Raw genomic sequence first — 27,799 nt, forward strand, 5'->3', positions numbered from 1 at the left:
GACTGCAGCAGGACTCAGGAGCTTCTTTTGCAGGGTCACATCGCTTTCCTTCTGTATCGTTTTGCCTTGGGGGCAGTGGGCAAAAACTGCCCTCGAAGAAGGGGCTGGGCATAAAAGTATGGCTGTGTGTATTCCAGGAACCATCTTCCTGTTAGAAAAGCCCACTTCTGCATGTAACAAACTTAACTTGAATCCTTCTTTCCAAACAAACAGCTCCTAGTGCTCCACCTCAGAGTGTTTCAGTGACTAAGAACGATGGGAACGGGACGGCAATTGTGGTCACCTGGCAGCCACCCCCCGAGGACAACCAGAACGGGATGGTTCAAGAATATAAGGTACTGCTGGCATGCCTTGATCCCCTGCCATGGGGACTGTTGGCCAGTGACAGGCTGGGTTGTTCGTGGGTGCTTGGCTCCATCTACTGGTTAGTCAAAGCAAATGAGATAGAAAATCACTTCTTTGACTCAAACTCTGTGTTTAGTAATTCTGACTGATGGAAAGCAATTAAAAGAGCATTCATAAAGCAAAGGGTCAACCCTCTTAATTAAAACAACTACCTTCTTGCCTTCGTTATAACTTGAGAAATGCACACACAAGTAGAGAGGGAACCATACCTGTTCGAGAACCGTTTTGTGACTCAAAGACATTGGCTGAAGTAGCAAATATAAACAGGCTTAATGAGTTGAAAAGCTCAGGGATAATAATTAACAGTGTTAAGATCTGAGTTAAATTATGTGTAACTGGGTAGTTAAAATAAATGGAAAACTTTCAAGTAAAGAATGTACTTGTGTAGTAATAAATGCAGTTAGTGTATAGAAATTTTTCTCTCACACAAACACAATGGTCATTATGCTCTTTAATTTTTAACAAATTTAAAGTACATTATAAAATATTTATATCTGAGGTTTGTTTAGTAACTTACACTATATTTATTTTCATTTCAAATTGTTTTGCAAGAATTTACGTAGCAAAGAAAATAAGGCTTATTTTTTCTAAGCAAGCTACAGACGTTTTAAGTGTCTACTTGTGGAAATCAAATAAGCTTTATAGCTATGGAGAGATTTCAGTCTCCTGCAAATATGCATTACTGAGAAAATTTTTCAAATGAGAATGTCTTGGCTATGTTTCAGGTCAAAACACGGGGCTATAGGCATATATTTTCAGCCATCAAAACTCATTCTGCTTCTTATTCTGGTGGGTTTTCTTCTTCCTCAGTAGAAATGGGAAAAGGAAAACACCGCCAAGCTTCATGGTCAATTTAGAATAATAAAATTCCTTTCAAAACCTGTCAACTGGTAAAAAAAAAAACAGTTTATGGCTTAGTTTCAGATATCTAATGTAATTGGAAAAAAAAATACTTGCCAAGTTATTTTATCTGAAGGCAGACCTTGAGCCGAAGAGATGGAATTATTTCCATCAAGAAACTGCATCAGAGGAATGTTAAGGTTGTAAGGACAAAACAATAAAAGTCAGGAAATTCATGTGGATATAATATCTAACATACCTCCTAGCAGTCAGAGGCAATAGGCTATCAGGTGTAGGAGCAAGCGTCTTGTAGTGCTTGTGTAGCAGTAGATGGCACACTGGCACATTTCACACCTACGTTTATTGTGTGGATGCCATTATTTTCCTTTGTGCTTTTCACCATGGATAGAAAACAGGCGCAATGAATATGTATGTAGTTGCTATTGAAGTTGCTATATGTAATTAATATTTTGTCTGAAAACTAAGTAAACGCAGAACCATTGATTTAAGATTAAAAATAACAAGAAGAAAATAGAAGCATGAGTCTTGTAAAGTCTTCTCTTTTTTCTTCCCTCTTTGTTTTTTGATCTGCTGTGTCTTCTCCCAGAAAACGTGTTTGAGACCTTAAGAAGAAAACAGTTTTATGAATTAGTAGTGCATAGTTACAAGTACATAATAAATTGCTTTTACTGTTTGCACACACACCGTTGTACAAGGTGGCAGTTACAATTTCTGTGAAAATGATGTAAGTCAAAATACAGATTTAAATCTTCTGTTCCTCTCTTTATTGAGTTCTTATTTACGTAAAAGGATTTTCATGGACTATCCTTTAGCATTTAAGAGCAATATTACTAATAATTATACTACTACTACTGACTAAAACAGTCTCTCCTTAGTATCAGAACATAAAAAAGGGGATTCTCTTCTCTTTGTGTGTTCTGACCTGCTCTGCAGCAACAGTTATGTATATGCTGCATTGGGATTCTATTTCGAAGGAGGTTAAAATACATTTCAGATCCTCACACTGTCCCACTAGCCCAGTTTGAGTCTTTGGCATCCAGAGAAGGAAGAAGGGTCTTGGAATGTCCTGAAGGTGGAATAAAATTCCCCAGTGTCCAGGGGTAAAGTGCTCTACAGAAAGGGCCCTAGCAATTGTTCTGCATGTGTGACTCTAGCTTACTCACTTGGCAATCTCCACAGCGGCAGAATTACATGAGGGATTAAGAGCAGCTATCTGCGTACTAAATCTTTTAGGAGCTCCGCATATCAAAACCAAAATCTTCCCTCCTGTGTCAACACAGGTTCAGAAATGCTGCTGTTCTCAGGAAAGTTTGCTTCTTTACAGATAAAGTACTGAATTTAACTAATTTAACTTTCTGGGTAAATATTCGTTGTAGAGTAACACACTTGTGGAAAGGGCGTAAAGAGGAAATCAACACAGCTTCCTCAATTTTCTAGCAGATCAACATTAGCTGCTACCTTTAACAGCAGCTGGGAGTTCAACCATACTCTTACAAGCATTTGCCACATCAATAGTGCAGGCCTAAAGAGGTGAAAGTATCTTACCGTATTGTTTCTCTCAGTCATTTAATATCACTGATGTGATTTATAAAATGGGGAATTACAGTCATTAGACCTGTGTCCTGATCTCAACAAAAAAATGAGCTCTGATATCATGCTGTTGTCTGTTGATAGAAGGTGACATATTACTCAATCACAGCCTCTTGCTGCTTTTTCTTTTATAAAAGGATAATGTTTGGATTCCAGCATGATATCAGTTCTCCTGTGACATCATGTGATGACAGACCTGCCCTTGAGTGAAGAAAACCTTGCTTGATAAACAATTGCTGAACAAGAGAATTGCAAATTCATTTAACAGAATGCTCTTACTTTGTTGTTTATGTGAGCGATTCTTGGCTTCCCTTGTTTGTTCTGAGTTACTAATGCTTTTAATTTTATTAGCACTGATGTCACTGGCTGAACTGTAAATGAATTACAATAAACCCATCAAATAACTTTAGCAGTTGGAGCTCTCATTGGAACAAGAAGTATTCATACCGTGCCTAGGACAGCAATCCACGACTGCAGATGTTAGAGTAGTGGCAAAGCCTAAATTTCTTTATGCAGCAGATAGTACGTGTCATCCTTCCTTCTACTTATCCTCTGGTGTTGGATTTTGACCATTTACAGATACCATATGCTTACTTCCTGCAGGTTTGGTGTCTTGGCAATGAAAGTCGATACCATATAAACAAGACAGTAGATGGTTCTACCTTTTCTGTAGTCATCCCCTCCCTAGTTCCTGGTATTCGATACAGCGTGGAAGTGGCAGCAAGTACTGGGGCAGGACCTGGAGTGAAAAGTGATCCCCAGTTTATCCAATTAGGTAAGCGTGCTGGTAATCCTACCTATTGGTTTCAGTGATTCTTGTTTGTTTGCTTTTGTCTTTTATGGCACCAGGAATATTCAAGACCAGTGAAATAGTGTTACTTGATCTTTGGAATAGCAGGATTTGGCATTTCTGTTCTTAAACTTGCCCTAGAACTGTATTCTAAAGATGGGATTATAATAACACAGGGTTTTTTTAATCTCCCAATTCAGCAGTGCTGCTTTTTGGTTATTGATTTTTCAAAGTGTGTTTCACACTTAAGACTAGTGTAATAAAACATGTAGGGGAGTATGAATTACTGAGCGTTGGCTCAATTTACGTTAGGGGTATAATTTGTCTTGATTATATTTCATCTTTATTTAGGCAAAAAAGCATGCTAAAATTAGGCACAATAAATATCAGCTATGTGTGAAAGCTAGTAAATAACCTGAGTACAGGATAAAAAAGGTACACAGATGATTCACAGCAGTCTCGACCTCCTAACTTCATTTACACCAAACATGTCTCTGTCATAAATGCAGGTCAGAGGCATTGCTTCTGGGTGTGCTTGAGAGAAACGCATCCTTGCTGTTGGTTAGCTGAAGGTTATTTAAAGTAGATTTAGGTATAACTACATGCTGTCTTACCAGTATGCCTCTATCAAAGTGCCTTATCATTACAGTATATAATTGTGAAAGCAAACTCATCATGTTGCTTTGGACTTCATGTCTCGTCCACCTCTATCTCATTAGTAGATCTTTCTTGTTATTTAACTTTTTCTATTTAAAAACCTATAATTACTGCATGTGAAAAGAAAACTAGAAGATGAATATATTCTCTGGAAAATTACATGTATGTTTCCCTGGCTGTTAAAATGAAGATCATCTTTAACTTACTTAACTTTTACAGGCATATGATTCCCAACTACATTAATAGAGATTTTGCGTCAAAATTGCACACAGCTTGTATGATACTGCATTAATACATGCAAGACCCCATAGTTATTTGTTGGACTGTTCTTTCCTACAGCAGGATACCATGCACAGCTTCCTACTGCCAGCTTTCCAGTCAAAGTCAAGTTTGTTCTGTATGGCTTAGATTTTGAAAATGTGAAATTGGTGAAGTTTGTGAGTATAAAATAAAGGGGAAGTTTCAGTACTCAAAGCCTAAAATTTCATAGCCTTTTCTTTTCCCCCCGCCTTTTCTCAAAGGAAATGCTAAATGGAGGTGAATTTTATAATGGAACTTAATCACTTCGGGGTTTTGATAAGTGGAAAAGAAACAAGTGAGAGTCTGTCAGGATAAGATTTTTGCCTGCTTCTGGGTTCCTGGCCTTAATGACACGATGTTAGAAAGCATGAAGCAACCACACACCTCGGATGGTGTTCAAAGAGTCCATATATCTCCTTGTCATTGGAGTTTGCTTTCACAGTCTGTGCTGCTTGCTTCTAGTTAGGTGGCATGGCCAAATCTACATATAGTGGTAAAAACCCCATAATCTGTTTGTCACCTGGCAATGACCCGGGGAGAGGAGTCTTGCAGAGATCCATGCCACTAGAAGCAGTACAAAGAAATGCCTAGACAGTGCTGTAGTCCTTTTGGCAACTGCAGGAGGCTGCTGAAAATTAGTACTTAAATTTAAGGAGTTCCCTTTAGTAGCAGAGATCAACCTAAAATCATCAAAGCAGAAGAAGGGCTGCATTTACCTGACTCTACCCTGTGTTACAAGTTCTCCTACAGCCCCCGCAAGGAGTCGTTCTGAGTTCTTAGATGCTCAGGGGTGGAGCAGACACTCGAGTTCACTGGTAGCTCTTCTGAAGAAGGAAAATTAATCTGTTGATGTCATCAATTGGCACTATTCATCAGCAATAAATTGCATGGTTACAGAGAGAGGGAAGGGAGGCCAGGGAGGGGGAAGAAAGAGGACTAAGGACGCTAGTTTAAGAAGGTTTGAAAGAGTCCTAACAACCTGCGTACCTGCCTTCTCTAGGAACTGTGTGTTTGGCACTGACAGCTTCAAGTTTCTACGTTTCTGTCACTGATCACCAGCTATTCCTTCAGGAAATCTTTTCCTGATACCTGAAATAGTACCGCCCTTAACTTAATGGGGCTTGGGGCTTTTTTTAACTAATTAAGAATTCCTTGTGTGCAAACAGGGTATACTTACTTTTTATTTAAGAACTTCTCGTCAAAATCAAACATCTGTCTCCTTTTAATGTGTTTTTCTAACAAAAATGTGAGACTGGGTTGTGACTGGCTCTGGAGCAGCCAAAGAAGAGGGGTTTTCCTCAGTGTACCCTCATATTTGAGTCTGTGTGCTGTGCAGGGTGCTCCCGAGTTTGTGACTGTGAGAAAGGCCAGGACAGAGTTTCAGCCAGGAAGGACAGGGAGGAGGAAGCTTCACCTTTCAGAAGCTGCCTTCCAGAACAAGAGGGGAGGACAGGAGACATTGGATTCTCTGGGAGCTGAAGCGTGCAATCGCAGTCCCATGCATCAGCTGAGCTGTGAAAAACGACCTTGTGCACGCACCTCACTTAACCTGTTACAGAGACAGGTACAAATTGTAAGCTCAAAGCTCTTTCATTTTCTGTGTCTCGGCTGCCATGAAGCAGCTCACTGAGCTGTGGTACCAAAGACTTCCCATGCCACCAGGGACAAGCGAACAACAGATCTGATCATTAATCAGAAATCACCTTTTAGTGTTTAAAATCATGGGTTCAACTGAAAAATCATGCATCTTCTTAGAACACTTGGGGCTTCTGAATCATGGAACCGTAGAATGGGTTGGGTTGGAAAGGACTCTAAGATCTAGTTCCACATTCCCCCCGCCATGGGCAAGGATACCTCCCACTAGACCAGGTTGCTCAAAGCCCCATCCAGCCTGGCCTTGAGCACTGCCAGGGATGGAGTTTTCCTCTTAGCTTTTGAATGACCTTTTAAAGCTTTCTATGGAAGTCCAAGGACTGGAAAACCATTTGTTTTAAAAGAGAAGTTGATAGTTTACATAAAGACAGACTGCAAGAGCTTTGGTGTTAAGGAAAATAATTCATAGTTCATGCGAGCTGGCCACAGCTCACTGTAGTGTGTGCTTTTAATACTGTGCTGTGGAAAATAAAATCAGGGTTTTTTGATAGAACGTTTTTTCTTGCCATGAAGTTTAACTTCAGGACACTGGTTACAAAAATGCTCCATACAGGAAGGTGAGAATTGTCACAACAAACTGTTTGTTGTTGGTCTGAAGCCTAACTTTTGTACAATGATGGGATGCTAACTAGGATAGTTTGGTAGTATTACGTATGCTTGTTGGCAAGTAAGTAGTGCAATCGGAACATTGCGACATATTATTCAGGGTACCAGCCTGGAGAAGCCCCACAGCTGCAGTTAATGTTACTCTTAAACACATTATTGGTAGGAATATATGGTGTGCAGTTATCTGTTAAGAGAGCTCTGCATATGTATTGTAAACGCTGAGTGCATTATTCAGCCAGTGGATGTCTCAAGTGTACAAAACACAGGAAAGTTTCGTTGAGTCTTTATTATTCTAATTGCTTCTTTAGGAGATGTGATTTGTGAACTAGCTACTGTGCCTTCAGCCATAGTACCCTGTCAGCCCTTCAGGTACTTCTAGTGTGATAGTTGTAAGGTTTATTGGTATTCTTGTCTTCTGACCTGCAAAGAACTCAAAGAAAGCAATTTTATTGTCCCTTGCAGTACACCCTAACAAACCAATTCGGTGCTGTCTCCTCAAGCTGCATGTTATAAGATTGAAGCACAAAACTGATATTTTTCCAGTTTTGGAAACATATATAACTCGAAAGGAGACCAAACAGTTTATTCTTAACCTGCTAATGCTTTAACAAGTAATTGGATCATGAAATATCATCATGAACATATATGTGAGAAAACACTCAGATTCCATGCAACATGTTGCAGATTCCAGGTGTTTTGCAAATTTGAATTGCCAGAATTAGCAATGTCAGTAGAACTTATATCTTCCTACTTACTGTTTGTACATTTTGCATGCTGTACGAGACAGGCATTTGGAAAAGTACCATTCCATAGGCTGAACGTGTACAGGGTAAAGTTAAGGTTGCTTGTACACCTACGAACCTGGAATTTCCCATCTTTTTTTAGTCTTTGGCATTTCAGTCTTAACTGTGTATTAATCTTCTATTTAACATTTAACAACCTAAATTTGGGGGTTTACATTATTCTTATTTATATGAATATTTAACATTAGAGGATTAGAGGTCCCAGTTCTTCTCAGTGTAAATTCTAATTAGTTTTCATTGCAGTTTGAAACTTGGACCTTCAAGAGAGTCAAATCACAGAGCTTGTAAGCAATAGCCATAGCAACCTTATCTGTGTTTAAAAAGAAGGCCCTCGTCTAGGGGTAGGAGAGGGGATGAGTCACGGTGATAATATGCTGGTTTCAGAGAGTTGTGGGATCAGCCTGCTCCAACAACTCTGAGGCATTTTCAAGTACATTAAATGCTGCGGCTGCTGCTCTGGCAGTAAGATGCACTTTGCAGTAGAATGTTTATGTTCACTTATTATTTTGGCATGTCTCCCCGAGGAGTGCAAGCAGGAACAGGAATGTTGATTATGAACCGTTTATATCTCAGTCAAAGCTTCCAGAAATTTCCTGGGATGAAGAAAAAGTACTTTTTCTTTTAAGTTCAAGAGCTTTTTTCCTGGCTGATCATTCAGGATCTCACAGGACTATTACGGAGGGAGAAGATGCTCTTCTCAAAGAAAGGCTTCCAAGATAATGTTCCTGGAAACCTTTGGAGTGAGGGGTTCACTAGATTTCATTCCCTTTGCTTTATATTAAGCTCACATTCTTTTTTTGAATTACAAGAGCAGGGTTAAATGTGGCCTCTTGAAAGTCCTTCTATCTTCTTTTCTATGATGCTGTTTATATGACTGTACATGAGCAGATACGTATTATTCTCTTTATCATGTGTCTAAATATATACCAGGTAATTTAATGTAAAGGCTCTAACAGTCCACCCATATACAATGTGCCAAAAGCCTCATTTTTTAAAAGCGAATACATTATTATGCTGTTCTTGTGCTTACAATAGCTAGCAAAATAATACCAGAAGATTAATCTTATTGAAAAATCAGAAGAATAATGGGTCAAAGAGATTCTTCAGTATTTTGTAATCTTCAGACATGCATTGTCTGAGCAGTGTATATATAAAAGTACCATCTTTCTATATGACTGAACTGCTGACATGTTTAAAAAACATTCTCATCCCGCTTTTGGGTTTGTGATCTTTTCCCTCCTTGGATTTATTGTTTTAAATACATATATTTAAAGGATTAGAGAAAAAAATATTTATCAGTCTTGTAAATTTATTCAGGACTATAGGTTCTGCAAATGTCTTCTGCTTTACTCTGTTAAGATGTACAAGGTGTCGTGTAGCTGTTCAAAGGTACAGAAATCTTTCATTCCAAAAAGTGACTGATGATGCAAGTTTTCACATCTTAATATGGCCTCAGCTGCAAAGAGACAACAGATGAGAGAGAGTGACAGATTTAATTCATTGGTCACAGCATACTTTATACGTTTCAGCCCATCTGGCCACTTGTGTGGAACTTCACTTGGCTGTCTCCATAAAATCTGAAGCAACCCGTCCTAACCTTGCACAAACAGGCATGAAATCTATAAACCCAGCAGGCACAAAGGGTGAGTCTGCCTGGTGCACTTTCAGACTAGGCAGTGCACTTAGGATCACAGGAGATGAAGGGATCTGAAATACGAAATACAACTTCCAATAAAGTAGCAGTCAAAGGTGCTGGTGATTCCTTGGCAAAATAGGGATTTGACCTTGATGTCGCAAAACCTGAAGTTTGGAATTCTTCACTGGAAGAAGCTGTTATTAATTTAATCGCTTCCCATTCAAAAAGGTATCATTTTTCCACAGGAGGTTTGTTATTTGTATCATTTGTTTTGATTCCATCTCTTGTTTGCACTGTGATGTCTTTTATTTCAGTCGTATTTTGGAATAATGCAAGACATGTCATCATAAAAAAATAAAATAAAAACCTATTCACTGCTTAGTTTAAAAAATGCCACTTTTTAAGTAAATCGGTTTTCATTTCTGACATAGTTAATAGAGTTAAAACCAGCACCTTTCTCCTGAAAATACTAAGCTCACATTCTGAATCTGATATTACCGCCCACAGTAAAAAGCAACTGACTGTTGGGTTTACACAAGAGTGAAAATGGGTATTTCAAAGATGAAGCTGTGGAATGTGTAAAGCAATATCCGCTCTGAGTAAAGGTTTTGAATTCTTGCCCTCACCCTGTGCAGTAATGAAATTTCCATTAAGCGCTCACTGTAGTGGGGAAAAATCAGGAAGGCAGTATTTTGTCTTTCAGTTGCTTCATTTCAGTTAGGAAGCATATTCACTAACTGAATATCCTTACTGCTCTTCATAGAAGGGGCTTGCAAAAGTTCAGTACAGAAAAAGCAGAAGAGACTGATTCTTGCATGTGCTTTCTCTATGAAAAAATAAGAATATGAATAATGTGTGGACAAAATACATGGTCTTTGTTTTGATGGGGGATATTTAAGGGAACCTGGTTTTGAAAAGGTCTGCTTGTTCATTAGTAATGAGACTGCTTGACTATTTTAACCAATATATAGCTCATTTTTTAGTTACCCTTCTTCATCCGCATCAAGAGGCAGGACTGGTTATTTTCTATTTCTACTTCTTTATGTCCTTTTAAGTATTTAGTCTTCTTTAATTGAGGTCAAAGTGAGAGACTGCAAAGAATACATTAGGCTGTAATACAAGATTTAAGTCATCTGTCAGGAACTGCTAAATTAAAATGCATCCCTCAGTTCAACCTCATGTGAGAGTACTCTGAATTTGTAATTCTTCTGTCGTTTTCAGTTGTAAGAGTGTGTGTTTAGGTAGCTGATTTCTACCCATTTGCAGAGCTCAAGGAGCAGACTATGCGTGTTTCATATCTGAGCTTGCTTTACCTCGCTGTGTTCTTTGCTGACTTTCAGAATAATATTCTGAAGCTGCCGTGGCTTTGCTAAAATAAAAATGCCACAAGTTTGGCATGTTTTTGAACCTAACTTTCTATTTGTATTTGCAAAAGGATTTTTGAAGAGCAGTCTTCAGGATTTTACCTTGAAAAACTGGACTGTGGTTGTGTCAGTTGTCTTCATGCTGCCTTAGACAGTTGCGTATTCAAATTAATTGGCTATTTTGGGTGTCTTTCTTTTCAGATTCTCATGGAAACCCTGTGTCTTCAGAGGATCAAGTCAGTTTAGCGCAGCAGATTTCCGATGTAGTAAAGCAGCCTGCCTTCATTGCTGGAATTGGTGCAGCCTGTTGGATTATCCTTATGGTCTTCAGCATCTGGTTGTATCGCCACAGGAAGAAGCGAAATGGACTCACTAGTACTTACGCTGGTATTAGAAAAGGTGCCGTATTATGTATTTCAGGCCACTGGCTGCTGAGTGTGTGTTTACTGGTTATTTTACTTTATCATCAGTCTCTTGTTCTTCTAAGACTTGATTCAGGAATTACCAAATCAGTTCATTACTTTCAGGAAGTGTGGATCAGGAGCCAATGCAGAGAGCAGCAATGTGTTAAACCTGGCTTTAAAGCATGAACTTTTAGCAAAGCTGTTCACAAAGGTGCTCCTACAAATGAGTAATGTAAACATGGGTTTAAGGCTGAGAGCTTCCCATATGCCCTTGCTACCTGACACTCTACCATCCGAAAAGGTGCCAAATGGATGGTAGTTCATTGTCCCTCCTGTTCGGTCCTTTGCTTGCTGCTGAGAGCACTAACAGTGGTTTACATTACAGTAACGCTTTTGGTGTGTGTACCTGAATTTCCTTGTGTTCTGGGGGAATGTGGTGTGGTGGCTCTTAGTACTATTGACATTAGCCAATAGTACTTTCCAAGAGTCTTTCATAAACGCTATTTTGGGACCCTTTTGCTGGGACTGGATTCTGGGGCTATCACATCTTGCATCTGCGTTCAGTTAGAATGGCAGCAGTGGGACTAATTTAAAGCACTCTTTGTTTTCATGTGTATGAGATTGTCAGTGTGCAAGCAGTGCTTTACAGTATACTCTGTGACAGACAAAACCAGAATCTCTACCTGGAAGACCTTCTGGAATAAAACTTGATTTCTCCTGATTCAATAAGTTGTTGATTAAATCCCGAAGTTAAAGCTGAATTCAGTAAGTTACAGTTCATTTTGTCTCAAAGGAGTACCTCATAGGCACTCACAGGGTGAGAACTGTAAATTCTGGCATTAATCCGAAAATGGGATATCCTGCTTTTGAAGGAATCGAGGGAGAATATTTGACATGTAGCAATCAAAAGGTAGACCTAGGCTTAAAAGGTGCACATATCTTAATGTATGAAAGGTGTCACGAGATTCCATTCTTCAGTCGCTTCACAAATTAATGTGTGATGGGCAGGATAGATACGCAAATATAACACAAATGTTTTTAAACATTAGCAATGTGTTGCTATGAAAATGAAGCGGTGCTAAAAATAGCAAGTGAGGGAGTGGAAATATGGAAATAGTTCTGGACTGTTGCAAAGTGTAAGTGTCCTCTGTGCTATTGGAGGACCTATGCTGGCGGTAGGCTTCAGGCTACAGTGGTTGCAGCGAAGTTGTAACCGCAGAAGTCAGGGATGAATTTCACCTTTGATTTTATTCTCCTGGCATTTCTTAGATAGGACATACTACTGCATTGGCCTGCGCTGTTTTGTTTTACTAATAGCATGCTGCCATCCTGCCTTTCTACAGTTCTATCAAACTAACATTGCTATGCTTTCAGCAGTACCTATGATTAAGCAAAAGGCATACAATTTGTCCTTAAAAAATGGTTGCTTTAACGACATCAGCTATTGTTCAAAACAGCTGTGTTTTTCAGTATCTGTAAAAATATCTTGTTTGTCATTTGTTGGGGATTTTAGTGAAAATACACAGAAAAGTAGGGTCTGCATCTCCGTTATCAAGTGGTCTTCAAGAAAAAAGGCACCTTCGGTGAAATATAAATTGCAAAGTAGTTAGCCACTCTGCAGTGCATCCAGTCATCTCTGCAAGCCCAAACTGTCTTCACTCCTGCATTTATTTATTTATTTTTCAATTTAGCTTCAGGCCTGACATCTGTTAAAATACTTCACTACTCCCACACATACACAGAGCGCTCTTACATACTCAGAAGAGTTTATTAATAGAAGCTCTGAGAATTTAGTTGTTCTTTCGTGCAGTAGCAATAAAGATTTCTTTTAGATGAACCTCTGTTCATCTGCTCCTCAGACCCTTAAGACACGAAAGTAGGTTTAGTATTTAGCTCACAAAAGAGTAATGAGACAGTAGTTTAAGATTTTTTTTTTCATGTCCTTGTGATTGCAAATTAATTTTGAGACACTTGATTCTCTTTTGAATAGCTCTGGTTTAAATGCACCTTCTATTTTAATGAAAGCTTGTTACTATGGTTCTTCATTTTTGAATGTAGCTAAATTAAACTTGACTGTGTGAAAAAGCCTAGCTCAAAGAAAATACAATGGAATTCCCAAGATAAAGAGAAGCCTGAAACGCAAATGCTCAGAGGTTTTCCTTTTTTTTTGCTTAGTGTCATATCCCTGGAAATAAATTGGCTTTGTAAAAGTGGGGGAAAAACTACAGCACATCCTAAATTACAAGAAGACACTGGACTGCCCCCAAATGTCAGAGTGGTTGTAAAAATTAAATCAAGCAGTTATTCTCTTAGCTAGAACTGTTTCTTTCTGTGCCAGATTTGCTGATCAAATACTGTCTCAAGGCTACTTTTAGTGAGTATTTTATTGTTTCTCTTACATCTTTCTTGGATGCCATTAGATCGAAAAGGGTAATGTTAGCCTTTTCCTGCCCATCAGTGATAGAAAAACTATACTGTCTTGTCAACAGGAGGGGGAGCATGTGCTAATAGGAAGAGCAAATGCCGGTGCTCTGTATTTGCATTAGAGACCCTATTGATCTGAAGACGATTTATAATAGATATGAGAGTGAAGATTGTCAAGCAATGTCATTGTTCCGTTGTTAGCCTTTCCCTCTTAAAGCCAAGGGTTGAATGGTAGAAAGGTGTTACATCTAGGGAGGTCTTTTACCTTTTTTTCCTGACTATTTAAGAAAGAAAATAACTCTGTTTAACAGTCTCTTCTGTGAAAACAAGAATTAATTGCTGCAGTAGATTTTAGTGCCTTCATTGCAATGAGAGTTGGTGCCATTCTTGATTCAGAGACAGTAAAACAGCAGTTCTCTTTGTTCCTTTATATGATTATTATTTCTTTACTGAATACTTAAGTGTGCCTATTAGTTCAGTGTAATGAGCATTTGCTTAGTGAACTGCAGATAAGATTCAATAGGACCTTGATAAGGCTTTGTTAAGGAATTTGTCATTTTGCATTCTAAAATGATTAACAGTGTGGGGCTCTTGTTTGTGCTAGGATTTTCAGAACAACTTATAATACCAAACTGAGGGGAATGTGAAAGTCTAAACCACATTCTAGTCCCCTCAAGAGCACCATAGAATATCAAGCTTATTTTTTTCCTTTCAGAATAATACCTGCAGAAACAGGCTTCTTTCTGAATTGCAAATTTAATTTTATTTCTGTGCCGATGTCACTGAACTACTGGGTTAGTTATATACATTTGGTTTATGTTCAGCTGTCTGCTAGATTTATACTAATGTGGTATGTTTCCCTTTCTCTCTTCAGCTTAATAACCAGTTTGTTTTTTGTTTTGATTTTTCAGTCCCGTCTTTTACCTTCACACCAACAGGTATATATTTGCACTTTTCCCCCCTTCTTTGTTCCTTTAGCATGTGTTTGTGGTACTGTTTTCTTTTTCTGACATAACCAGCCCAGCTGTTCCGAAGGGGTTTTTAAACAATTATTTCATTAATGACAGGTATCATTATTTTTTTCTCTACGTAGTGTATGTTTGCTTTGTAGCTGACATCTGGGTGTACCATTTTGTAGCATACCATTGAATGCAAGCATGCCATTTCGTAGCATGATGCCATCAGTTTGCACAACCTGGGCTCTCTTCTTGCATATTACAATGGAGTAGTGTGGCCTTCTGCATCTACTGCTGCAAAAGGTGCCTCTGATGGAGGAGGAATGACATTGCAGAGCCCAGATGCTGACTTGAAAGGGATTCAGTGGGATTACAGTTAGGGAAACATTGGCTTTTCTTTCCTCTGAATCTGCATTAATCCAGAGACCTGGGAGTTGCCTGCTTTGGAAGACACAGAAAATCAAACGTTATAGCAGTTAGATTTCTTTGCTTGCTCCCTTAAACTGCATTTCTGCTATAAAAAGTCAAAATAATCATCCTGTTCTACATAAACAGGGTCATTTCAATTTCAAGGTGGGTCTAAAATCATCTTCTATTTCTTTTTGTTTGGAAACGTACAAAACATGACATAACCTGAGCCACAGCCCGCCAAAGGCCGTGAGAGCCTTTCTATTCTGTAGAGCTGACCTGCAGTCGGTCCCGCAGGGTGGCAGCCAAGTGTCTGTTCCTCTACAGTAGATACAATTCAACACGTTCAGTACCCTCCAACATACTGCATTGCTTTTAGCTACTGACAAAAACAGTGAACAGACAGATTGCTTCTTCCTCCTTTGTTCTAAATCCTTTATTTTCACAAGAGGTCTATGAGACTTGGTGGGACAGACATCCAGGCAGGGTAAAACTCCCTCCTCTGCACGCTCACCTTAGCAGGGTGTATTAGCCCAAAGTCAGCACTGCACTAATTTGGCCTCTGTGCAGCAGCTGAGTTACATCCTTCCAAGTTGGACCACAGGTGAAGCAATCTCATGTCTGCCTGCATTCATCCACACAGACCTAATCGTAATGGGTTAGATTCTTATCCACGTGCTTTTTATCCCATTGAATAGTACCTTGTTTCAAAAGTCATTGTATTGCATTCAGTGGAGTTGGTTACTGCTCGACATGAGTCAGAGGGGTCCTTAATGTTTGTGAAGTCCTTTGAGATCCATGGTGGAGACTAATTCAAACCATTATTATTACGCTGTCACTTCAGTTGGCTTAACAGAGGGCTTCTACTGCAGTCACAATAGTAGCACACTACAGAAATTCTGCAGAGGTTGGTAGGTTAGCTGGCATATTTTCTCAGGTGGATTCTTAGCATTAAAAGAAAATACCAGGGCTCTTTAAGATATGTCAGAGCTGCAAAATAAACAGCACTGAGATTTCCAAAGAAGAAATTAGAGAAAGCACACAGTATGTAAAGCAAGGCGGGGGGGAAATCCTTTTTCAATCCAGGATCCCAGTCATTAGATCCATTGACTTTGAATGGAACCAGACCCTCTTCTTTAGCATTACCTATAGTAAAAGACTTACCTGTGGCAATGCATCCTACATTTTAATCCTGTTACTGTAATCACTGCCAGCATTTATCTCTCTCTCGCAGACTCCCAGTTTGGAGTTCTTCTAAAAAGAAGAAATTGGCTGCTTTTTTTTCAGCACATTCCTAGTTGGAAAAATGTAGAATCCATCAGCATTTGCAGGGAGACAATCTCCTTGACTCTTTGCCAAACCCAGTGCCAACCTGCAGAATTTATGGCACTGTGTCTTCTTGGATGTTTGCATCTTAAAAACTAACTTTTGAACCACGATGTTTCCTGTGAAGGATATGCAATCCATGCCAACAAATTAATGCACGTGGACATACACTCTCTTAATGTCTGATGCTTCTAAAATGCTAGCAAAACTGTTCCTTCTAATTTAGGAAGTATTCTTTCTGCCAGACATATTTTACCAAGATTATTCATTTAAATTTTTAGATTCAAAAGTATCATTTATAAATCCAACTGTAAAATGCTATAAAATGCAAAGCTGCTGTGGACTTTTAAGAGTGTGTTCCATGAGTATCGTGCAGTAACATTCAGAAAGAGCGTGTGTTTTCGCAGTAGGTTCAGCTGTAATGAGCCATTGTTTCCATTGGAAGTAAGGTCTGTTATAGAACCATGATACCTCTTTAATCTTACCAAAATAATAAGGTAGAGCAAAGCTTTAACATCTACCCATTCACAAAACAAATATATGAGCTAAATTCTTCCGCAGAGTAACTCTACTGAAGTCAGCAGAGTTATGTTAAGGATAAGTTCAACTTGATGTATGGCTTCCTGCTTTCTTAAGTGATACATGTGTGTGTTCATGTTATTCAGAACAGAAATGAAATGCAAAACTTTGTTGGAGCTAAGACTAGCAATTGTCAAGCAACACCAGTACTACGTATAAACTCATATTTGAAGGAATAGCTTGCAGAATGAGACTCAGAATTAATGTATAAACAATGCACGTTTATTGTCTTAGCTAAAATGAAACAAAAGCAAATTTAATATTGCTGTTTAAGGACTCTTCTTTTTCGTATGTAAGGAATCTATGTTTTTAAAGTTATTTCCCTTTTTTATCTTTAACTATTTCAGTAACGTATCAGAGAGGAGGAGAGGCCGTAAGCAGTGGAGGCAGGTAATTATGTGCTTTATTTTTAAAGCTATAAGTCGTGTACAACTGAATTTGAGGATGCCAGGAGTGCTATTGTCCTTGTAAGTGATGGCAAAATAATCGCTTACAAAGATATGTTTTAATTTATTATATTAATTTATACCTTTTGGCCATGTACACTTCTGTTCAGAAGGAAGATATATGGTTTGAATTTTTAGGCTGATTTCTAAAGAATGAGTTGTAATATTTTCAGCTTTGTTAACCTGTAAAAACTGCATCTCAAAGAATGAGCAGCAGAGGGAGCACTTTAACTTCAAAATGAAGACTTGGCTTACCAGGTGGTTAAGGGAGTAAAAGTAATTAAGTCGTGGCATTTATGAGGATTAAGAAATATAGCTGCTTCCCAAATACTACAAAGGAAGAAAACGTTTATTGGAAAAAATTGCTGAAGACATAGACATAAACAGCTTATAAGGTGACTTTTTAAGGAAAAGCCTTGCTATGAATTCAAAGCATCACTTACAAGAGGTGGGGCATGGAAGGAAACAGGTGGGTTTTGAATTACAAGCCCCCACTTCCAGAATCTAGCCCATTCCGTATTGAGGATTTAACTAAAACATATTTACTGGGTTAACGTTATTACTCAATAACAGTGGGCAAAACAGTAATTCATGTTTCCTGTGTAGAGGTGGAATTTTCTTCAGGTTTTAGCAAGAGCACAGGTCAGAGGAGTGGCACTTTAGTCGCACACCTTTTGAGTTTTCTGTAGGTCACATTCAAGCCTGCTCTTTTCTAAGCATCTCAGTTAAAAATTTGGCACGATGCTGAGATAAACTCCAAAACCTCAGAGAGCAGCTGGGCGATAAATTCCTGTATCAGTTCCTGTTTCACAAGTGGCATCTTGTGATTCCTAATTTGCAAGTCTGTACAAAAATTCAGTAGTGGTAAAGATTAGGCATAAAATTAAACATTCCCAGTCTGTGCAGAGGCAAGGGTACTCTCCTGCTGCTGCTCAGCCTAGCATGTTAAGAGGAATTGCAGCTATCTCTGTCCAGCACTGCGTGCTGGTGTGTTCTCATAGCCATAAAACCATGGAGGAAAACCTCTAGAACAGTTACCGTGTGATTTTTGAATGGACAGATCTGTAAATCACTGGGTTGCTGCCTTCACCCCAGGATAGAGAGAAAATAAGAGAGAACAGAGATGAACCCTCGCTTTCCCTGACGAGGTTGTTCAAAAAGATACGCAGTTAACATCCTTTGTGTTCTTTGTGCCACTGTGCTTTCTCACTCTTCCCATAGCACACACTAGACAAAGCACACTCACACAGACCTAGAGGACAGAAATGAACCCTGAGGTGTCTACATCATACACAGTCACTTTGGTACTGCTAAAGAAGCAGCATAGTTTTTTACTGTCCTGGTTTTAAGGATGAGGGCCCACAATCTAGCAGTGTAGTTTATTCAAGGTGTTAGCATCTATGCTGCTTGTGTTCATTTGCGTATGTAACCTTTGCAGGATGTATGATGTTGTACCATATTTTGTGGAATATGAAATATGCTTCTGCAATGTAAAAAAACCCCGATGTTATTTTTACATATGAAACCTTCCTCTGATTTCCAAACCTGAGGGGTTTGCTTCCTTACACTATATTTGCAATGTTTTGGGGAGGTTTAGCATTTTTGCCATGTGCAGTTATGTGAGCACGTTAAAGCATTATTCAGAATTCACAATGTCACAGTGATATATTTCAACATAATCCCCATTTCTGTAATGCTGAGAAAAATACCCATTTCTGTGGCAATCCCTTTTTCTAGACAAGATTCAAGTAATGGTTACTGTTGTGGTGGACTGACTCCAGCCAGCACCCACACAGCCACTTGGTCAGTTCACTTCTACCCCAGACGCTGTACAGTAGTTCAAGGACTCAAGAATTCACTGCAGAGGTTAAAGATCTTTGGAAATGGTGAACTCTACTCATTACCAGGCTATGGAGTTGTAAAGTGAAACATCTCCTGCCTAAGTTTCACCTAAATGGCTCCAATTAGTAGCATTTTTGTCTCCTATACACCTCATCTCTTACATGACATCAGGTTTGAATGAAAAACAAATTTTAGAAGGAAAAGACCTTTAACCCTCTATCCAAAAATCCAGTACACAGGTCTTGAAAGTGCTTCTGGAAGGCTTTGTCTCCTCCAAATGCCTTGAGGTGTAGTTTCATTGTGAAGAGCAGAGTGTTAAGGTAAAGGGTATTTCAGATCAGCTGGCCTGCTCACAGGACTACATAGCTGTGCATTTCTTTCAGACTTACAAAAACTGCTTGTTTAGTGTATGTGTAGTGGCTGGTTTGTTAGCCTGACAGTAAGTCAAGCCCCATCACCTCCTATGTTAAATTGTCAGATGATACATGCAGTAAAGAAATATGTATATACATATATATGTATAGATCTTCTAAGTATCATTCTTAGACTATGACTGAAGCCTGTGGCACTGACAGACCATATCCCCCACAACTAAATGCATGCAGTTTGTATTCTCAACTTCCAGTTTAAGAGGATTAGCATATTTTATTTTTGAAGAGCATTACATCTAATATTATGGAGACTAGTTTCTGCACTATTTTGAATGGAAAGTTGCCTGTTAAATCCTGTGATGAAAGAGACAGTGTTCCTTTGATCCACTACAGTAGTACTATCTGATGAGGAGAACTTGGCTTCATAAATCACCAGGAATTTGGGAGTATTCGTGTCCAAACTTGGCTCTTATTTTCACATATCCATCTTGCTTCCGTGTGTGAATTTTCTGTTCTGTTTGACTTGCCAGGTTCCCTTTTTTACCTTCATTTCTTTAAGAAAAGGAGAAAGGGTAGAGAAATTAAAATACAACTTCCCCACAAAAAAGCCCACAAGCAAAGGTGCACCCAATGCACCCAGCATATGTGTAGTTCCACAAACTGAATTGATGCGATCCTTGGCTGTTCAGAGTGTCTTATCAAGGAACAAGTCATACAGGAGACCAGAAACCGTTGTATAATTGAATCAAGCTGTATTTTTTAATGCTCAAGCCTTTAAATATATATGATATTATTTTTGTAATATCTAATCTTTTGAGAAGAATATAATTACAATGTGGAAATGCTTTTGTTTAAGTTTTGAAATGACCAAGCTTTGTTTTTAAAGGCCAGGACTCCTAAACATCAGTGAACCAGCCACTCAGCCATGGCTAGCAGATACTTGGCCTAACACAGGGAACAATCACAATGACTGCTCCATCAACTGCTGCACCTCTGGCAACGGAAACAGTGATAGCAACCTTACGACGTACAGTCGACCAGGTTAGATATGTTTCTACCTTGCTAAGGAATCCTCTTTACAGAGTACATCTAACACATGAGAGAGTGTACAGGTTTGTTTGGGGTTTTATTTCCAATGCATTTAGGCTTAATATAGTTGCTCCTCTATGTTATGGTGATGCTTTCGGTCCCTTTTTTGATACCTTTTTTTGGTCCCCTTTGGATAGTTATAGCAAGCTATAGGCTGAAGATCTCCTGCAAAGTTAATGTTACCAAAAGTCACACTGAACTGATATGCTGAAACATATAATGAAAAAAAGCAGTTAAGGTAATTTTCATGTTGTTCTGTACATCTTTGTTGCTTGGATGGAGAAGGAGAAGTACCGAAATGACAGTAGTGAGATTTTCCTTCTGGTTGGGGTATGATTGGAAGCAAGAAATGAAACATTGCTACCATACTTGCAGCCGTTCTACTTTGGCACATTCAGTTCTTCCCTTGGGGTGCCATTCTGTACAAAAATGAACAGCTGGTTTTCTGTTTAGGGCGTGTGGATAAAAAAGTTCACTTCCCACTCTAAAAGCAATTATGAAACGTTAGGTTAAGTGGTAGTTCCCAGGAGCTTGGACAGGACTTGGAGTGCTCTTGAAGAAAACCTCGAGTTCTGTGGGAGCACAGTTGTGGAAATATATCTGGAGTGCTAATTGTTGCATGTTTTGTTTTAAATGGATGTTAGGTTCTTTTTGTTTTAACCTGGTTTGCATTACTGGTGAGGAATGAAAATGAGTCTTTTCCACTACCAGCATCTAGTAGCATTTCCCAGCGTTTCAGAGAGGGAGCATGATTACTTACAGTGAAGTTGCACAAGGGCTAAACAGCATTACCTCCTGTAATTAGTATGAAACCATAATGGCTGATATTTCGTGGATGGTGATAATGGTAATTCATCTGCAGTAATTCTGTCTGACAGTGGCCAGTGCCAAGCGCCTCAGAGGAAGGTGAGAAATGTTAACATTGGAGACTTGTATCTTACTCTGCCGGAGGATATCATTTCCACAAATACCCATGTAAAAAGATTTCTGATACAGAGATATTTTATCATGGCAAGTACAGACATACCAGGTTCTAGTAACTGAAAGTTAACAAATTCAGAAAAGGAAGAGAATACACATTTTTGAGGGTTGTAAACTATTATAACATCTCGGCATGGGGTGCAGTGGATCATTTCTCAATTTAGCTTTTCTGTTAAGCTTGGTTGTGTTGCAGAGTGATTCCTTCCTTTCAAGTAGAGCTAATGAGCTTGAGGGTCAGACAAGATGCTCATAGTGGTCTCTTCTGTCCTGGAAAATCTGGCAAATATTCTTAATTATATCAGCTTGGGCTTGACTTATGCTCTGAAGCAGCAGTGGTGGATATCTTCTTTATAGCTGCAAATGTGCTAAATAACTGCATTTTTAATTTCCTTTAAGTGTAGTATTGTCTTCCAAGTCTACAGAATAGGAATGGGTTGTTCTAAAAGTAGACACTGTAAAAAAAACCTTAACAGAATAAATCTACTGTTAGGTAAACCAGTTTTGCTTAAGTACTTTGAGGAATTCTAATGCATCTATGTAAGAAAATGTACCTATTGCATATACTGTATTGATTATATTGCCCTACACACAAATCAGATGTAGCTGAAAATGGAAGGAGGTAAAAATACATGTCATAAGTGACCCTGCAAGGATATTATGGCAAAGCATGAGGTATTAGGAATGAAGAATATGCTGGATGTATAATCGCCCAATATAAAACAATAAACGTGGAAAGGAGGAAAGACTAGCATGGTTTCAGTAAGCAAAAGAAAAAGCAGAAATGAAAACATTTAAAAAGTAGAAATCAAGAAGTTGAAGACTGTGAAGCAATAAATAACAGAAGCAATAAATAGCAGCTCACATAAGAAAGAAAAATATATCAAACAGTAAAACCTTCAAAAAACACAAGCTGGGGGGCAATGATAAGCTGTATGTGACATGTTCTGATGCTGTTCCTTAATCACTGAAAATGTGGATCAGTGGTTTTCGTCCTCAAGTATATTTTATTTCTCTTTTTCAGGAAATAGTTCTCAAAAAAGATGCAGGTATTAGGGAATATTTTTGAAATTTATTATCCTCCATATTTAGTAGTTATTTCATTTAGTGTGATGGTCAAAGCCTGAATTCTGCACTTAGTTTTACTTGGCATCCTCTCCAGTAAATTAATCGTGGCCACAGGTAATGACCTTCAGGTTGTGCGTCAAACTCATTAGCATAAATGCCACATCTTTTAAAAGAGGAAAACTGTATTCCTGGTAATTGGTATGTAATTATTGATGCATTCATCAGTTGGCAAATGAGAATTTTTGCGCAGTGATCACTGAATGCTAGTTTTGCCAAGTCTTCTAACTGCCGACCTGCAGACTGTGTTACTCCATTCAGTATGCTTCCAAGTGGACATGGAGAGGAAGACAAGTGTGTGGAGCTGCTGTCATGCAGAGGCAAGAGAACACGGAAGGCAGGCACACTGGTTCACACAGTAATGGCTGGAGCATCAGTACATGTCTAATTTACTCTGTGCAATAAGTGGTGATCTCATGATGCAGTAACTATTAAAAGAAAGAATTCACACTATGTGATACATATTTAACTTACAGGACAATTATATTACTATGGTATTACTTATTTTGCAATAGCCAAAGCAACTAAAAGCTAGAAAAATTACCAGATTGCTTTCCTGTCTTTCTGTTTCAAACCAAAATACATGTTTGTACAAGGAAACGATGATCAAATAAAGACTTGCTACTGGGTACTGAGATGCCTTTCACATTGTACTGTTTCTCTTTAATTCGCTTATGTGTAATCATTTTTCAGTCTGTTTTATAACAATGGTTTTATAAAAATATAGTAAATACTGTATCTCTATTTCTTATCATGAGTACAAAGGAAGTCTAAGTGCTGTTGAGATGACATGACTGTCATTTTCAATTATTCCCACTATTAAGTTTTGTTTGATTTTTCTTTTCAATGCAAATGATTTTAATCACACTTATTGATTGGGTATCTTATACGGCTTTGAGAATAATGTCTAAAAATGTGAGTGTTACATGGCCACTATAGAAAAAGCCCAGCAAGGTAAGTCATGGAGTACAGTTCAGGAGGTCTGAATTTGCAGTGAATTGAAACAGTGAACACCACTTTTGCAGCAGTAGCTTATGAGGTAAATAAGTCTGTAAAATATTCAGTTAATTATAGTATCTCTGCTTCCTGGATGCAAGCCATATAGTTACACACTAAAAGATTTGCTGTGTAGTTACACACTAAAAGATTTTAAAAGGGAATTTCATTGAAAGTATAGTGTAAGCGAACAGAATGACCTTTTCTTTTTTCTTTCCTCTGTGGTTAGCCGATTGTATAGCAAATTACAACAATCAGCTGGACAACAAGCAAACAAACCTGATGTTGCCTGAGTCAACTGTTTATGGGGACGTGGACCTCAGCAACAAAATCAATGAGATGAAAACCTTCAATAGTCCAAATCTAAAGGACGGAAGATTTGTCAGCCAGCCTGGGCAGCCCACTCCTTATGCCACCACTCAACTCATCCAGTCAAATATCAGCAATAATGTTAACAATGGCAGCGGGGATACGAATGAGAAACACTGGAAACCCTCTGTTCAGCAAAAGCAAGAGGTTGCACCCATACAGTACAACATTATGGAGCAAAACAAATTAAACAAAGGTGAAGAGCTTTTAGCTTGTTTCTCCTCTTTAGGTATCAGAGGAGTTTTGACCTTCTGGTGCTGGGAGTCTAAAGCTTTCAGGTTCAGCAATTACAGACTTCAGTCACGCTTTTAGACTTCTCCCTCTTTAGATTTAGAAATACACAGCACTGTCACAAAGTTAATTAACACCACAATAACCTTCAGATACTGGATTTCTTATAAAAAATAACAGGCCGTATCTTTAGAAACGAGTTAAATAAAATACATTTCCTATGGATTTGAGTTTAATCTAAATTTAATAGTAGTTAAGGGATTGGTTAGGACAGAGGCCAGATATTTTATTCATAAGGCAGATGCATGGTCGTCACTTTATACTCTACCTTAAATTTTAAATAGGTCAACCCATTCTTCCCAGTCGTGGATGGAGACTAATTAAATCTACAAGTTCATGTAAACGAATGAAATTTTGCATATCAAACTCTGTAAAATTGTATTGTGTTGTACACTGGGGACACAAATGGAGTGATCCAATTCACTTTATACTTGTTCCTAGCAAGCCTTCGATTCACATATTGAGAGGCAATGCTTCCGCACACAGTTTTGGAAACTAAATTCCTTTGTTACCCTGTCTGAAGTCTGTGAATCCAGAAGCTAAAAATAAATTGATTTCAGTGTTAACGGGAAACATCAGAATGTACTTTTGTGGCCTTGAGGGCATGTTTCTTTAATATAATGTGTGGGAGTTGGAAGAAATAGGTATGTGATTTCTTGCTAGTCCTTCAGGCTACCATGCAACCTCTTTTAATAACCTGATTTGCAAAACAGTATCCCTAGGAACTGGACCCATTCTAACTTGGAACTTTTTGCATGGATTGTGGTAACTCAGGTGCTGGCATAGTGATAAGTTACCCAGCAAAAAGATACATTTCATTACAGGAATGTTGATTTCTCTACCGGACCCATCTACTCACAGAGGAGTTCAAAGGGCAATATAAAATGTGACACCTTCCCTTGACATAAACATGTCAAAAGAAAATTCAATTTTTGTGGCTCCTTACTGGAGGGTGAAAGCTGTATTTTTTTTTTTGTAATTATGTTTTCTTTCATGAACTGTGTATTATATATCGGGTTTGGAATTAAAACATGTTTGGTTTTTATGCCCTGGAAGATACTGCATCTTTCAACTGTGTATATTACAGCTGCATATTCTCCAGCATATTGTAATGTGGAAAGGCCCCCTTAAAGCATTGTCTGCTGACAGTCATATATACATATTTCAGAGTGTCGATTTACTGTTTATCCTCTGTGTAAACATATGCGGTATGTAGGGCTTCAGCTTGGTCTCTGGAATGCAACTAGGCTGAGAAACTATTACAGAATACACTCTGGTGTGGAATCTATCATTTTGCTCTTTTTCCCATGCTTACATTATCACAAACATTTCTGCAGCAGATGGGGACCGGATCCTTAGGTTTGTTTATTTTTGTTTTGATTTGCTATTTTATGAGTCAATATTCTGATCTTGGGTTTCTTATTTCCTAATTCAAAACCATCTTGCTGATGATTATACCTATAAGCTTTTGTGATGGAAAGTAACCGTTTTGATGAGTTACATGCTGTGCTTCATTGTCACTACTTCACATCCAGTGGTTCTGTTTATGACGCAGTTTTATTTGCTGCATGAAGAGAGTAACTCGGCTCCTTTCTATTCGCTGTAAATCATAAATGCCTTTTTACATGAGTACTGTTTTGCCGGATGAGTATTTTTATTAGCATAAAGTTTTACAGATCTGGTTGCCAAATCTAGATTTAAAAGTAACCTATGTTTATCAATTGCTTTGGAAATGGAGAAGGAAGTTATGGTAACAGCCATTAGCCAAAAAAAGGGCCCTGCCTGTAGCTAGAACCTGCACGAGCCAATGTAAATAGAAATCTTCCTGAAGCCAGCAGGCATTAAACAAAGACCTCTTCTGTTGTAGACCAAATTCTGTGGAGCTGCATTGTTGCTTCAGCAGATCATTCAGCCCTTGTAATACAGGGCTGACTTCTGTGTGGCGTTGTCACCTCTGAAATACGGAACGTAGCTACCACAGTCCATTGGCTGTTCTGTATGTGTAAATTAAGCAGACACCCTGGAAAATCAATCAGGATGTCAGTCACACAGGTCATGTATACAGCCATTGAGACTTAATTGTTGCAGAGGCACTGCAGAACCCTGTGCATAGGATTTCCTTTTACTTCATTTTTGCTGTGGAGCTGCTACCTCCCCATGATTTTCCTTAAACTTACCGTTAGAGACAAGATAAAAATGAAACGTGATTATCGGATTATTTTATTTCCAAAAAATGAATTTCTTTCTTCCTCACTATTTTCAGATCTTACTTTGTGTTATAAAGCAGATATATAAAAGTAGATGTACCTCTGAAGCGCAGCATTAACTGTACTATTAAACTTGCAGATTACCGAGTAAATGACAACATTGCTCCAACTATTCCGTACAACCAGTCGTACGACCAGAATACAGGTGGATCCTACAACAGCTCGGACAGAGGTAGTAGTACATCTGGTGAGTATCTACAGTGTTTTCCAAACCTCAGGGGTTTTTGTGTGCTAGCTGTAGTTAGCACTGTGGTGTGCACAGTGCTAGCTGTGGTTAGCACTGGTTACTGGACTTACAGAAGGGATGACGAGGAGGAACCCACTGACAGTGATACAGCACAGGCTTAAACAGCATGAAAACTGTCCCAGTAGGTGCCTGTATTTCTGTTGCATCCTCATGGCACTAAGCTATCTAATAGTCAATTAAGTAACTGATTGTGCAAAATTGTGGAAGTCATGAAGTCAAATAGAAGCTGGGTTTCCTACTGTTAATGCCCTACTGGATAATGTCGTGGGCTCCAGATGGGCAAGTCATAGAAATTAGTTTTCAGCTGTCACCAAAAAGAAAAAAGCAGCTTTTTGTGCTGAAGAATGCTGATCAGGGCACTGAAATTGCACTCTGCTTTGGAGCCACAGAGTATGGTTTAGTTCAAAAGCTATGGGTTCTCATTAGGGTATAACCTGTTCACTTTCAGGTATAATTTCTGGTAGAGGTGTGTAAAATGTTCGGAGCTGAACCATAAATGACGCATAGACTTGGTTTAGGGCTTCACTGTAAATCTGATACTTAGCCTGTGTTTATTTACATCTAGCCCATTACAGGGTGAGTTATGGTCATAATCACCAGTGCCCCAGACTTTACATCCACTCACCAACACGAGGACTTTTCACCTTTTGTTCTGCTGTTGTCTTTGATAGTCCAGTAGCTTTAATCCTAACCTGAACTTCATCTTGACTGTGACTGAGGCACAACAGAGGCATAAACATGTAGATAAGCCTGCCGTGCCTTTGGGTGACCTTCAGTCTCAGTGGCTGGGGCAAGATGAGCATGGCTCCTGGTTCTCCCAGATGCTCCCAGGGAGCCGGCCTTTTGCCCATTCCCAGGTATACAACATCAGGATGTGGTGAGGAGCCTGTGCTCCATAACGTTAAGACCTGCAATTCAGTGGGACACATCTCAGGGGTATGAACCCGTGCAAATTAGAAATGAGAAGGTAGTATTCTCCACGCTGACACCTATTAGGGTTATTCATAAGGCTGACA

The 27,799-nt window shown here is 38.7% G+C and overlaps 1 protein-coding gene across 1 annotated transcript in view; it reads left to right on the forward strand.

Moving 5' to 3' along the window:
* The window catches only part of ROBO1 (roundabout, axon guidance receptor, homolog 1 (Drosophila)), a gene marked incomplete at its 5' end in the record, with an annotated part of 84,261 nt that overhangs the window by 37,250 nt on the left and 19,212 nt on the right, over nt 1–27,799 (forward strand). The window contains 8 exons of the mRNA XM_010023456.1: nt 214–335; nt 3,460–3,631; nt 10,867–11,064; nt 14,405–14,431; nt 17,110–17,152; nt 20,308–20,462; nt 23,839–24,174; nt 26,616–26,723. Coding sequence (XP_010021758.1) covers nt 214–335; nt 3,460–3,631; nt 10,867–11,064; nt 14,405–14,431; nt 17,110–17,152; nt 20,308–20,462; nt 23,839–24,174; nt 26,616–26,723 — 1,161 coding nt within the window. The remainder of the gene's footprint in view (nt 1–213; nt 336–3,459; nt 3,632–10,866; nt 11,065–14,404; nt 14,432–17,109; nt 17,153–20,307; nt 20,463–23,838; nt 24,175–26,615; nt 26,724–27,799) is intronic.

Source organism: Nestor notabilis, unplaced genomic scaffold (genome assembly GCF_000696875.1).
Source record: "Nestor notabilis isolate BGI_N333 unplaced genomic scaffold, ASM69687v1 scaffold431, whole genome shotgun sequence".
Classification (NCBI taxonomy): Eukaryota; Metazoa; Chordata; class Aves; order Psittaciformes; family Psittacidae; genus Nestor; species Nestor notabilis.